Raw genomic sequence first — 15,029 nt, 5'->3', positions numbered from 1 at the left:
CTCCACCCAGCTACGAAGCAACTTCTTTCAGCCTTGCTCAGGAAGGAGCCCATTGTTCCCCCACCCCAATGCAAGTTGGAAGCAGGTACCTGTAAGCAAAAGCCATGCTGTTCCTTCTCCAGGATTTATTCTTGGGTCTTAGGAAAACACTTGTGACCAGACCTTCCATTTTCTTTTCGAACACACCAGATTGCACATAACACCTTATTTTTAAAAGCAACACTCTGGAGGGGTATCTTATGCTTCTAACAGCACACATATTATGGTCCTCCTCCAGATGCCCTTTCCCTTCTTATTTCTTCATCTAGGTAATTTTCACAGTCACTTGTCTCTTGTGATGCTTTTGTGACTGGGTGACAATAGCCAGCAAGTCTTCACGGTATATACCCTCCCTCTACCCCCAAACGTGTGCTTCAATTAGATGCTCTTTTTGCAGTCTTGCTACAGTTTAGTCCTTAAAGCAAGAAAACAGCAGAGATGCTCCAACGTTAATTGAAAGCTCATCTTTCATTGCATTAGGGCATTGAACTCCTGTTCAAATGAGTCAATTGGATAGATGGGAAAACAATTGTCCAAGAGGCAGCATAAAATGGACAGTAACAGACCTGCCTAAAGAGTGAGAAGCCCTAGAAAGAATACTAATGCTTCAGGGAAAATACATTTTAACCAAAGTTAAAGCAAGGGGTTAAAAACCCACCCCAATCATTTCCCTTTAGGAGCTTTAAACTGTTTTCAAATCGGTTTAGTAATTTTAGCTGCATAATTAAAAAAAAAGACCAAAAACAAAAACAAAACCACAAACAAACAAACAAAAAAACCCCACAACTAACAACACACCACACTATTCCTTCTAGGCTTCCTTTCTAATAGAGTTGTCTTATCTTAAAAAGCCCAGTTCTACTTCTCATCACCTCTCTCCCAGGTTAGAAGCTTTAACTCCTAATCGGTTCCAGTTCTTTCCATCCACCGCGATCCTCATCATCATCATCATAAGTTCAGGAACCAGGCTTCTAAAAGTTGTTTGTCGGAATTGACCTTTTTACATGACACCAGCCTGTCCACCAGAATTAGTATTTGTGGGGGGAATACTTATCACTTTACATAATCTGCATTTTTGAGTGTGTCAGTCCCTAGAGGCACAGGTATTGCCTGAAACACACTAACTTTAAATGTGTGGATTACAATCTGCCCACTCCTGAGAGACTGAAACTTGAACCAAGCACATAGTAGTTCTTAGGGAGCTAATGATTATTGTCACCTTATATCTGCTCTTACAAAAAGTGGTACTTGGTGATCTTTTCAAACTCTTATGTTTATAATCAGAATTGGCTTGACATGACAATGGATGGACACTCCTTTAAAAAAGAAAAAAGTTATTTTGTTATTGATTTAGTGTATTCTGTTTTCTCCTCCAGACTCTTTATATGTGGGGTTAACCTCTCTGCTGGGTTTTTTGGGGTGGTTTTGTTTTTTTTCATGATAAACTACAGAAAGAAATATACAGAAAGAACTGCCAAAAGCACTTCTGCAGCAACCAGCCAGTTGTGAAGTTATCTTTCAGTAGAGGGAATGAGGTCACAGCAGATGAAGAAAGAATTGCAGAGAATCCATTTAAACCATGATATACTACCAATATAGTCCATAAGTCTTCCAAATACTGGTGGATCTTGCAAAGAAAAAAAGAAAGAAATTAAGTGACAGACCACGATCATCCCAAAAGCCTAACACATGGCTAAAATGTAAGGTCATGATTTTTCCTGAGAAAAATAATGGCCTAACTGTAAATCTAAGAATCATCTCATTTAAGCTGTTTAAATTAAAAGAGGAAAGTTAAATAATTAGTCAGCATATGCCAGTTGCTTTTCCTGGTTATGAAATATAGATTGTTTGTACACAAAAAAAACCCTTGAGAAGCTGCAAAGAAAATGCTACCTTTATCATCATTTCTGTTCATCAATGCACAGCACTAGTAACGGTGAGCAAAGGCATAGTGGACTGAAACACTTGAATGACATCTTTGCTCTGAATCAGCTATGCTTGTATAATGAGAATACCTCTTAATGAAGCTCAATGTACCATTATAATACAGTTTCACCACAATCATTGTACTTTTATGTTTGGCAGGAGCCAGTCTCCATTATTCTAAGTAGCTAATGTAAGCAGCGCAGATTGTACGTGCTGATATGATTTCACATTCCTTGATAGCAGGGGCTGCAGATCTGAAGAAAATTGTTAGTGAGTCAGAGACCACTCACGTTGCAATGCGGCTATAATTAGAAACCACCTACATCTCTGAACTGATGCAGTTATAATCCTGAAGATAACTGGAGCCTATCTTTTACAGTAACTATTGGCAAGTATGAATAAAAACTCACTCTCTATGCCAATAATATTTACACAGTTCTGAAACTACCTTAAACAATGCTAACCCTTACTGACATAACAGGTTTTTAGCACAATGCTTAGTCCCCAGGTATAGTGTAAACTAATAACGAACAAATCTTACAGATCCATACAAAGACTTTTTCTGTTAATGTCTATTTGAATTATGAGCATACGCATATTCACAGGAAAATCCATCTCAATTTTAGAGGCTTGCATAAAATCTCCCAAATAAATTTTAAAATCTATAGACTACATCACCATCTGAAAATGCACGGATTTATTACTGTGTCAACTCCCAACACACAAAGAAAAATATGAGTGACATGTAAATTCTCTTCCAACCTCTTTCATCTCACAACAGGAAAAAAGAAAACATGCAACCTATTCCAGGACTATTAAATAAACTTTAACATTGTCAAACCTATTATTGTTTATTGAGCCAAGATGAAATGGTTCTGCAACAGAAATTTTAAAAGGTGTTTGGAGTACAGCATATGAACAGCCAGGAGCAAGGTGCAAGACTGCCTTCAGGATTATTCATGAGTTCTATTATCTCACAGCTGGTATGCACTGGGCGCTCTTTTAATTTTTTATGAGGTGAACCCTGCCTTTTTTGTGCAACCTCATCTGTTGTGATGACTCATTTCATGTGAGTGTGAGGTAGCACCAAACCCAGATCTCTAGTCTAATTAATGCTCCGTGGAATTCAGCTTTCCCATTCCACAGGAGGTCTCATTACTTCCTTTAGATTGCCAAGTATACTCCTAAAACAGTATGATTTCCAGAAAAGAGATAAACTGTCAAAAATAACAAATCAAAAATGAGGTCATCCTAGAGATATACTTGGTGGCAAGAAGCAGGGTTAAACGAAGATTCACATTTAAAGAAACAGAACCTATCATTAACTCAGACACAAACACAGCTAATCAAAGTATTTACCTGCTGAATTAACATGCAGACATTACTCTGCCCTATCAAAGTAGTCTCATTCCCCAAGATACAATGCATAAAACCAGGCAACTTCAAAAGATATCTTCAGAGTCTGCAGGTAGCTTGATTTTTAACACTGCTTTTATTCCATATATGCATACCCTTCCCCACTTTGTCTTGTAAAATTGTAGCATCTACATCACTTCTGAAGCCACTGGATTCCCATTCCCAACATTCCATAGAAGAACAGGATGCAATGGCAAAGAGGAAAACCTCTGAACATAGAAAGCTGCCCGTTACCAGACTTGAATGCCTTTAAACGAGCAGCTCCAAGCCTTCCAGACAACTTTTATCTTGTTGTTTCTTACCTCATTTAATGTTGTTGGAATAAGGCAGGCGTTTTTATCTCAGTAGCACAGAAATCATCCGAGAGATGCAGAGAGTCATGGTCTCTCTGCCAAAATCCCCAGCTTCTGCGACTGAACACACCATAAACATGTATAAAACTGAAACATCAACACTGAAAACAGTGTATCTTCTTCTGATGCTAAAGATTGCCAGAGACTTACCTGAAGAGAAAATTAAAAATTCATTTCTTACACAGCTAGTGCTTTTTGCATTTCTGCTAATCAGCCCAAATTTCTATTTCAAGCACTAACTCTCTGGCTAATTTTGTATTTCAATTGAAAACTCATCTCTTAAAAACTTTTTAATTAGCCCTTCTTTCAAGTTGTATAATTGTTAATTAGTTGCTCACTGTTAATTTTCAGTTTGCTGGCATAGTGCTTTGAGAGTTTATAAATAGCCCTCTGCATACTGGTTTGTATTGTTGTAATGTGACAAATCCAGCAGACCAGGCACACGCATCAGGGAAGAGACTGGCATGCTTCTGACATCTACTTCACTAATAAATCCTACAGATTATAAAATGAAACCCGTATGAACTCAGTAAAATTAATGATATTTTATTAATAGAAAATAATATAAATGTATTGGTGAATTGACCTTGGCTTGCTGACAGGTGCCCACCAAGCTGCTCTATCAATCCCCTCCTCAACTGGACAGGGGAGAGAAAATGTAACGAAAAGCTCATGGGTCAAAATAAGGACCGGGAGAGATCACTCACCAGTTACTGCCATGGGCCAAACAGACGGGCAAAATAATTTAATTTATTGCCAATCTAAATCAGAAGTAGGATAATGACAAACAAAAAGAAATCTTAAAACACCTTCCCCGCATCCCTCCCTTCTTCCCAGGCTCAGTGTCTCTACTTCCCCCCTCCCCACGGCACAAGGGGCTGGGGAATGGGGGTTGTAGTCAGTTCATTATACGTTCTTATCTGCTGCTCCTTCCTCCTTACGCTCTGTCCCTGCTCCGGCGTGGGGTCCCTCCCATGGGAGACAGCTCTCCATGAACTTTTCCAGCATGGATCCTTCCAACAGGCTGCAGTTCTTCACACCCTGCCCCAGCGTGGGTCCCTCCCAGGGGGTGCCAGCCTCCAGGCACAGCCTGCTCCAGCCTGGGTCCCCCACAGGGTCACACGTCCTGCCAGCAAACCTGCTCCAGCCTGGGCTTCTCTCCCCATGGGGCCACAGGTCCTGCCTGGAGCTGCTCCAGCACAGGCTGCCCACGGGGTCACAGCCTCCTTTGGGCACCCACCTGCTCCAGCGGGGGGTCTCCATGAGCTGCAGGTGGGGATCTGCCCCACATTAACCTGCGTGGGCTGAGGGCACAGCCTGCCTCACCGTGGGCTTCACCACGGGCTGTCGGGGAATCTCTGCTCCGGTGCCTGGAGCCCCTCCTGCCCCTCCTTCCGCACTGACCTGGGGGGCTGCAGGGTTGTTGCTCTCACATATTCTCACTTCTCTTTCCCAGCTGCTGTTGCACTGCAGTTTGTACCCATCTTAAAAAAGCTACCATGGAGGCACTACCAATGCTGCTGTTTGGTTCAGCCTTGGCCAGCAGCTAGCCCATATTGGAGCTCTATCAGACATGGGGGAAGCTTCTAGCAGCTTCTCACAGAAGCCACCCCCATAGCCCCAACACTACCAAAACTTTGCCATATAAACCAAACAAGTTTATTCAAATTATTGCAATTTATATTAATACACTGTGATAGTAGTCACATGTCTAAATCAGGACTGAACAGCCCCAACATCTTTTCAAATACAGAGAAAAGAAGCCTTCTGGAAGGTACGCCAAACATAAAGAAACAGAAACAAGCGACAACCTAGATGCAGTACAATAGTTCACCAACATAGTGAGACTCTTCTACTTAACATTAAGAAACAGCATGACAAATGGCACAACTGTGAGAGACGACATGCATAAGGAGCAGAAACATACAAGGGAAGCAGAAGTGTCACAGCTCACTGCCTACAAATCCATGCATCTGAAGTACAGTATGGAAGTTCCTTACTGATTTTTAGAAGTTTTTCTAAATAGAAAGGAGAAAAACTAGTAAGTTTTGCTGGAGAATCCAAATGATGGGCAATAAAGGATGGGAATTTGGGTACTGAAATTGGGAAGTTGACATAAAATACATTATTGGACTAGCCAGGAAAACCAACATAATGAAATCAACTTAAAAGGGCAGAAAAAAAGACAACTAAACTAAAAAAAAAAAAAAAAGAAAGAGATGGCAGAATATCCATGCTGGAAGATCAACACAACTCTCAAATAAGTGCAGAAAAATGTCATTCATTAGAATATATTTTAAATAACCCATTAGATGTCAAATCCAACTTTTTGACATAACTTTTCAGGGTTTCTCAATGATGAAAATCTGCTTGCTTTTTTTTTTTTTTTAATGCCATACAAAATTCATTGTAAAAGTGGAAGAGCTGTATGTAGCTTTTGTGACTTTTATAGACTCTTAGAGCAATCTGTGAAAACATGAATTCACACACATGCACACTCAACACTTCTGAGCATCATTATTTAAACTGCATATTTTGTCAGCAGCTTTAATTTTTCAAACTGTAAATATCAAGACACTTTCTTATGTATCATTGAATGTTAAGTACAAATGAATGTGCATACAAAATGCAAAGTAAAGAGTCTATATAGCTTAGATGGTGACAAAAGCATTTAGCAGCATTGTGTACCATTCCTGCAATTTTATATATTAATATTGTCACTGACGCTGCAGACCGCATTGCCTGATGCCCCTAATATGAGAATATTTAGACTGCCCTCAGACTTTATAACTTTCACTGACTATCCTTAAAAGAAGGATAGTCAAAAGAAAAGCCTTTCAAAAAGTTTTTAAGTACCATGGAGGAGTGGTGACTGGAATACTGTCACTGCTGTCTTTGTTGACTAGATAAGTAAAAGACTTGCTTCTCCAAAATTACCGTTTTAATAAGAACTTTAAATATCAACACTTAAATACATAGAGATGAATGTGCTACATTTGTCAAATTACAACACACTACCAAGAAATTTATGTATATTACCCCCTCTATTGGATCAAATCTGTATAGTCATCCATACTGCATTGCTGGCCAACAAAGCATATATATACATTTTTTGCCTCAAAACTCTAATCTTTGTACCATTTACAGCCGGTTTAGTTACACAAAATTTTTGTTCAGCATAATATATTTATTTGTAAAAAGGATCCCAACTTTGGAAACACATTTTGGATGCCAAAGATGAAGGCATGTGTCTGACCAGTGTGTAACACTGTATAAATCCAGCAAATGAACATTTCTTAAAAGCAGTTTTTCTCACATCTCACAGCATGACATCCCTTCTCCACCTTGCACAACTAGCTTTCCTGACCAGTAGACAGAAGTATTTCCTCTCCCCCTGCTGTCTCTTCCCAGATGTCTCACCTGCTTGCAGGAAGCAGCATCCAAAATGCAATCCTGCTTTATCATGCACTAGCTCATGCTTTAGGTAGGACCTGCACGGACATGTGAAAGGGAGCTTATTCCTGAGGCCTAAGTAGAAAATTATTTTGTACTAGTGGAAAATCCTAAACTCTTTGGTTAAGCAAAGCAACAGTACTTTCTCCTATGGGACACGTCCTACTGTAACTCATGTAACTGACAAAATCCTAAGCCCTGAAGACATCCAACAACAATGTATATAGTGACTATTATACTATAAAATTTACATAATCACTTTTGCTATTTAATATGATCTTTGGGGGTATAGAAATAACAATGCACTACCTCCAGATCCCTGTACAATTACAAAAATAAACCCTAAAATACCTTAACAGCATTCCCCTCAAAAAAAGGTTAGACTGTAGCTCCAGAATGTCATTATTTTAGCTTCACAGTAAAGAGGTTATTACTAATTATACATTAAATGAAGAAAATTTTCTGAGTTATGAGAACTGGAAATCTCTGAAAGCCATACTACAAAGACGTGCATTATAATCTAACTCTCCCAGCTGCAGCCTTTGCACTTCTATCTAATCTCTATCTCTAACTTGTGATTCTTGCAGCAACCTTTTCTGTGCTCAGCACATATTTATCTGCATGACCAACGCAATCAGAAAGAAAAAGCAGCACTTTCAACATGCTGTAAAAACTCCACCAGATGGCACCCAAAGACAACATGACCCACTACTTCAGCATGACTATTGCACACTTTTTTTGCTGTAAGGATAAAAATAAACCTTAAGGTTCATGATTTTAGCACATAGCATATAAAACCATGTATCTCTGTGATTCACTAGTCCACGTGTTTTAAGAAAATAGAAACATTTATAAACTGTATATTAGACTAATACCAAATAATGAAAGAAAAATGTTAAAAAACTGTTATCAGTATCTGTGAAATTACACTTGTATTATGTTCTTTCCTTAAAAATTTTTCCTCTTTGGTGAACACAGGTACCTTCCTCTTCCTTCTCAGCACATTTTTTCTCCTTTTGCCTCTTTCAGCTGAAAATCTCCTTTCGTTGTGTTCCAAAAGAGTTATCTTTCTCTTTTCATTATGATAGATCTCCAGAAACTTAGAACTGATAAAACGTATCAGGTCTGAGACTGACCTTGACATCTCTTGGCCTCCTACCCCTTCTAGTTGTAATAGACGACCAAAACTTCACAGTATACATGTTCATGAATAGCCACATTTCTCGTCTCCCAAATTAAGTACATATACTGGCTTTAACTCTGAAAAAAATAGCATTACTAACCCTGTCAAAATGTTTAGCAATAGGCTATCTTTGTTTTTTATAGAGGCATCCTTAAAATTCTAAGTTATATAGCAGACATCTTTGTGCATCACCTATATACCAGAACATTATGTAGAGCATTTCTAGGACTTCTTCAATAGTTAAGAGGCAGGGAAGCAAGGGTGTGCTTGACAGTGCAAAGGCAAGACAATAGTTACTCTACTAGGTAGAAAAGGCTCAGACACAAAGACTCCAAACCCAGGTATTCAAAGCATTACTAATTAAAAAGTATGCCAATATTACCCCAATAACAGAGCGAAATGTACCAATAAAAGGGAAACTAAATTAGAGCGTAAACAAAGACAGATTGAGTCAGATTCAAATAAAATAGCAACGTGTCTCATCTGTTTTGCATGTTCACAGAAAAACAGAAACTTATTTTAATAAAGGTAAGTGGAAACATGGGGCCTTCTGCTGGTTTCAAATGTAGAGTTCCCAGCAAATTCTGCATAAGCACCATTTTGCTTTCAAAAATGACCCACAAAGACCTAGTTAAGAAAGGATTATTGACTTTTTTAATATATTCCCAAATTACCATGGAAAAAAAAAAAAAAAACAACCAAAAAAAGAGACACCTGCAGGTGCGGTGTCCACCTAATGCTTGGACTCTCTCCACACATTGTCATGTAGAATCAGCTATACTGGTAGTTCTTGTCTAATCTACAAAGAAACAGGGGGTGAAAAATCTTATTATCTGACTTCTCATCTGATCAGTGGTTATTTCAAACATGTGTGTTCCCTTCACAAAATATGCAACTTGTACTGGTATTATACTGGTACTGGAAGTTTAATAATGTAAACATACTGCATATAATGCAATTAGTTTTGAATCTTAAGTCAGAGGGTGTTACCTAAACAGCACACACGAACAGAAAATACTGAATGACTCCTGCCACCATCTCTCTGTTCCTACCACTTTTCAGGCCACTGACCGTCACTCTTGTGACAGCTAATGTCTGTAGATCTACTAAATTTCCAAACATTCACATCAGTATTGGCTCACAGCACAGAGCACTAAACCTCAAGTATACAGAACTCCACTTGTAGAAAAAGGTAATACCTCGTTTTATTCAAGGGAAGACTTTAAAAATGAAATTTATTCCAGAGTACACAGCAGGTCCTTAGGGGCTGTGTATTGTTGAAGGCTATGCAAGCCTGCATTAGTACCGCAGTGGGCTTTTCATCTCATTTTAAGTGGATTTACTGATCATAACCAACCTCTGCAGTCATCAGTCCCTTACCAACAGCACTGGTAACAGCACCTTCCTTATTATGGTTGTCCAAAACACCTCAAATCAGCTTAAATCCATCCCAGAAGTCCTCCAGCAGGAAGCCCAAGAGGGTCTTTTTGGCCCGTTTTGAGCTCCACGTAAGTAATAAGCAACGTCCCAGATAGCTGCCTAGGGCTGGAGGGAGACCGTTGTGTTTCATGGAAACAGCTACAGCTAAAAGAAATAGCAACCAGCCAGCCATAATTAATGAGTTGCCATCCTCGAATCCAAATAAAACCATGGAAGACTTTTGGTGAAGCAGCGGGGAAACACCCACCCCACCCACCAAAAGAAAACCAATCCCATCCTATAATCCTGAACATCAGATATGCTGAGTGTGAGCAAGCACTTGAAGATTAAACTTTCCCTAATCTCATCACCAACATCCTTCCATCCTCAGTATCTGGTTCCCTTATTTCACACGCAGCCTGAGGATAAACAGCTGAAAGATGATTTCCAGGACAACGCTGCCTTTGCTCCTTCTGACAGCTGCTCCCTGTAGCGCCGAACCCGGGTGCCTCGGGCTCCCGCCGGCCCCTCCCCGGCACAGGGCGCCCAGGGCCCGCCGAGACAGCCCGGCACAGTCACACTTCGCCGCCGGGCCCGGGCCCGCTCCCCGCCGGGCGAGGGGAGCCGGCTGCCCAGCCGCAGCCCCGGGGGAGCGGGGGGGCGAAAAGCCCCAGGGGAGGCGGGGGACGAAACCGGGGCCGGCTCCGCGCGGCTCCCCCGACGCTCGCCACCGGCCCCGTTGGGGGCCCGCGACGCCGGCACGGAGCCGCCCGCGCCCAGCCCGGCGCCGACTCGAGCCCGGCCGCTACAACCGCCGCCGGCGCCATGGCCGAACAGCGCCCGCCGCGCCCACTTTACTTCCCCCAGTTCCACGACCGCGCCGAGCCCGTCCCGCCCCCGGCCGACGGCGGCGGCCCTTGGACCCTCTTCCCAGCCATGTGCGGCCCGCGGCAGCCGCCGCCGCCTGCGGCCGGGGTGCCCCGCTGGGCCGCGGCGCTGGCGCCCATCCCCTACGAGCCGCTGCGCTTCTTCTGCCCGGCGGCGGCCTCGCCGGAGGGGGCGGGCGCGGCGCGGCGTCCCGGGGAGCAGCCGCAGCTGGAGGGCGAGATCTGCGAGCTGGGCATCCGCCTCAAGGAGCTGGAGCTGCGGGCGCTCATCGGCGACGGCTTCGACGCCCAGCAGTGTGCGTCCTCCCGCCGGGGCCGGGGCCCGGGGCCAGCGCGGACGGGAGCGTAGGGGTAGGGTCCCCCGCAGGGCGCACCCCTGGCACCCCAGCCGGCCGCGGGGGCAGGGGGCTGGGGCAGCCCCTCAGGTTTTGCCCCCGGACTCTTGCCGGCCGCAGGTGCCCGAGGAGCACATGGGGTGTGGGGAGCAAAGCCCTTGTCCGGTGTCATCTACCCGAGTCCCTGGTCCTGCACAACCACATAAAAGAGGCACAAGAATTATGGATGTGGTGACTTTTGCACAAAGGAATGAAACCCCCAACGTTACTAAGTGTTAGCAAAAAGCCAGTTCCATCACCGCTCAAATCAGAGGGCGTTTGTACATGCAAAAAAAATCACTACTAGCGAGGTGCTGCAGTAGTCAACTGCCACTTACATAAAATAAAGGCCACTGATGACCACAGATAGTTGGAGGTATAAAAAACAAAACAAAAAAAGTCAAATAAGTTTGGCATTTAATTTTAAAACCTGCTGGCCATGAAGGAAATACAGGAAATCAAATAGCTCAGCAGACAGCTATTACCGAGCGTTGCAGTAGGGAGGCCAACAACTGCTAAGGATATTATGCCCATAATTTCCTTCAAGGCCACGGGCTGCCAGTCAAGAAACTTTCAGGAGTGCAAAGGTTACAAGAACACAGGAAAAATGTCCGTCAGATACACACATTCAGAGGCAGATCTCAAAAATACTCTATTCTAATAGGTAGTTTGCATACACTTACTTTTCAGAACAGGAAATTAATGAGCTTATTTCCTTTGTTACAGCCATACATGCCTTTTCCCATTTAATACCTATTATTTTCAAAATGTGAGAAACTTTAGTTTTCAGATATTTGCTAGACAAGAAATTGTAAGGAATTATTACTTTGCTTAACTCGTTATTTGATTTTCTTAAAAGTATTGTAAAGTATTAATTACAAAATTAATGTAGAATTATGTTTCATTCCTGTTTAGATAAACTTCTGAAGGCACTAAAAGAAGAAAAGATACAACACCTGAAAGCAAGGCAGAAGCTAAAGAAATAGCCACCAACATGATGAGGATTATTTCAGCTGGATATTCGGTCACTACATCACTATAAAATATTTTAATGGATATTTAATATTATTTTTCTACTTAGTATATGCTAGTCTCCTACCAAATTAAAAAATGCAGCACATTTTCATCTTGACTTTTTTGTGTATTATTCCTCTGGTACTAGCTACTGATCACACTACTATATATTTTCACTTTTTTTTTCCCAGTAACTATAGGCAAACAGGATGGCTAATATTTTCTTCAAAAACACTGAGAAATTAATGCTGCTAATATCAAGATCCTTAGCAGTTCACTGACCATGTTCAAGATACATGTAGCAAGGAAACACAGTAATTCCAAAACAAAATAAAGGAGGGAGGAGTTTGTGTTAATTCTAGGTACATTAAGTGAAACTGAGTGTAAATAGACATGGTCAGAAGTCCTATGCCTCTAAGCAAGCTTTTTGTGTTAGCATAAAAACCCTAGCTACAATTACAGTGTATTCTTTTATTGTCCATAGTATACCACAAAATTACAGAAGTTATGGCTTGAGTCAGTTTTTTTAAGAGAATGGTTGTATAACATTAACTTTCAGCTCAGCCTGTGGCAGTTTCGGGAGTGACAACATCCTTACGTCCCTTTCAGGACAAGGGAAATGGACAGAGGCAGCCATGACAGAGTGAAGATCTGCAGAACATCTGCCACTGAAAAAGTAATGCCATGTGTGGCATCAAGAATAACCTAACACAGTAGTAAATAGGCTCATCAGACTGATAAAAAGATCCCAATTACTTTTTCCTGTTCTAATTCAAGAGCAGTATGTGGCAGCATGAAATAATAGTCACCAACCCTGAAGCTATCGTATTTTAGCAAGCAGCATTTTTTTTTTTTTAAAAAAAAACCAGTAATATTGTAATCTGTTTTTTTTAACTGCATTCATGTTGCTCGACTATGAAGCATTTTAACACAATAAGATATCAAAATTTTATTTCCTATTACTGCTTATTCCAGCATTCACTTTTTTATTATCTTCATCTTTCCAGCCTGATTTTGATCCACCCTACACTGAGTTTATATGAAAAAAATATCTAGTTTATAATTCCTGTTGTCAATTGGAAAGCTATAATAGGCACATTTTATGAGAGCAGCTAGAAGATCTTAAACAGAATCTTACCGTCCACAATTGCTGTTGTCAGCCGGGTGTCTCCACCAATACAGCAGTTCAGGGCTTCACCTGCTAACTGATGTGGTTTTTTAACAAAACACGGCCTAAGCAGGGCTGGGGGAGCATGGCAAGGCCTCAGGCAGGGCAGGGTGAGGGGCCAGGCCCCGGGCCCACACAGGAGGCCCAGGGGCAGGACTGGTGACAGGGCTACCTGTAACACCGGCCCACGGAGGGTCTCAGCATGGCAGCCCTGACACTCAGACACCCCTTCGCCTGCAACACAGCCCAGGCCGGGGTGGGAGCTGGGGCCTGAGCTTAAACCGTGCTCCCAGGGCAGAGAGCAGGCCATGGGGGCCCAGAGGCAGCTGCTGAGGGTGCCTGCAGCCCGTGGTCCCCGGGGGCCTGAGGCCTGGCCACCACCCAGGCCAACGGTCACTTACTAGGCTGATGGCCACTACCGTTGGCTTTCCCCAAACGCTCCAGTCCATCGTCTACCCCAGCAGAAACACCCTCCCTCTGCAGCCTCCTTAAATCCACTCTTCAGGCCCGCCTTGGCACCATTTAATTGCTGCTTAGCTCTTTAGAGCCTGATTAACGATATTGTGCTTCTGGCTAAACAGTTCTGGTTTCAGTAGTTGGCATCTTTTAAGCCATTTTACTCTAGACAGTGCACAAGTAACTTCGTAAACAAAGTATTTTTACACCCGGTCGGAAAATGCTCACCTAAACACTGATGATTTCTGTCTTTCCAACCACCCCTTGGAGGCTGAGGCACTAAAAGGTGAATCTAGGTGCCTAAAGGACCAGATTATTACCAAAATACCTTGGAAATTTGGGCTTTGGTGTTTCACAGCTCCCTCTGTAGAATGATGAGAAAAAGTTTCTCAGAGTTTTGAGGCTAAACCTATGAACAGATACTGAAATAGTTAATTACTATGAAAATGGGAACTGTATTGGCGCCTAAACTGTATAATGGAAGACAAACTTGGACAAGACAAAAAGGGCCAACATACAGGGGCCTGCAAAGGTTTTGGGCAGAACTAAGAGCTTTTAAATCAAGTTAGGTAGCAGAGGAACTAAATTTTCCCAAATCTCCAGAATAATTTTGATCCTAAACCACTCTAAGTTTTCCCATGGTTATTGCAAGGGCCTACAAGGATTTCCATTACATGTGATCACTGCTTCCTATTACTTCCCCTCACCTTCTACCAACTCTTTCACATTGCATCCAGCTCTTATCAGCCATTACTCCCTCAGGTTTTCCTGCCTTAAACAGAGCTACTTTTCCCAGCACACAGTTTAAATTTTTTCCATCTGTTGTTCAGTGTGTCATACAGCCTTTATGTTAAAACAACATTTTATGTTTAATTAGTGGGTGATAATGCAGGGAATAACATCAGTTAATAGGTAATCTCAATTAAAGTTGCCAGGGGACACATATCTACTGAAAAAAAAAAATATCATTTTGTTCACATGCCAAAACAAGGCAGAATGGCTTCCCTTGGCCAGCATTGGCCACGGCACTGTGCTATCAGGACGCTTTGGTCAAAGTCCTTTCACTGAAGCATCTCAGCATTCCAAGATCTTTAAAGGATGGAGGCTATCTTCACTGGAAAGCCAGTCTGACCTTCTGTGTGTGAAGGAGCACCTGCAAAAGTACTTTAGAGTCTGTAAGGGAAACACAGGACATACGATGAAAAATTTCTGCCTGGAAAAGAATCACTGTTTGTACTTTTCATTGGAAATGCCAACACATTCATATGCATGAATCTGGTGAGAGAGTAATAGCTTGTATTAAGAGCCAGAACAAACCACCAGTCAAACATAATGGCACGC

General features: G+C 42.1%; 1 protein-coding gene across 1 annotated transcript; it reads left to right on the top strand.

The window, feature by feature from the left end:
* Positions 1-10,614: 10,614 nt before the first annotated feature.
* Positions 10,615-12,036, top strand: C10H11orf91 (chromosome 10 C11orf91 homolog). Its single transcript, XM_056354512.1, has 2 exons — positions 10,615-10,972; positions 11,966-12,036. Exons 1-2 carry the CDS (start codon positions 10,615-10,617, stop codon positions 12,034-12,036), a joined length of 429 nt encoding a protein of 142 aa, XP_056210487.1.
* The last annotated feature ends 2,993 nt before the right edge of the window (positions 12,037-15,029 follow it).

This window comes from Falco biarmicus, chromosome 10 (genome assembly GCF_023638135.1).
Source record: "Falco biarmicus isolate bFalBia1 chromosome 10, bFalBia1.pri, whole genome shotgun sequence".
Taxonomy (NCBI): Eukaryota; Metazoa; Chordata; class Aves; order Falconiformes; family Falconidae; genus Falco; species Falco biarmicus.
Note: the sequence above shows the minus strand (reverse complement) of the source record. Positions and strands in the feature narration are given on the sequence as shown.

Coding starts and splice junctions, on each gene's coding strand:
- C10H11orf91 (XM_056354512.1), top strand. CDS start 10,615: ATGGCCGAACAGCGCCCGCCGCGCCCACTTTACTTCCCCCAGTTCCAC. Junction 10,973..11,965: donor CGGCTTCGACGCCCAGCAGT/GTGCGTCCTCCC, acceptor ATTCCTGTTTAG/ATAAACTTCTGAAGGCACTA.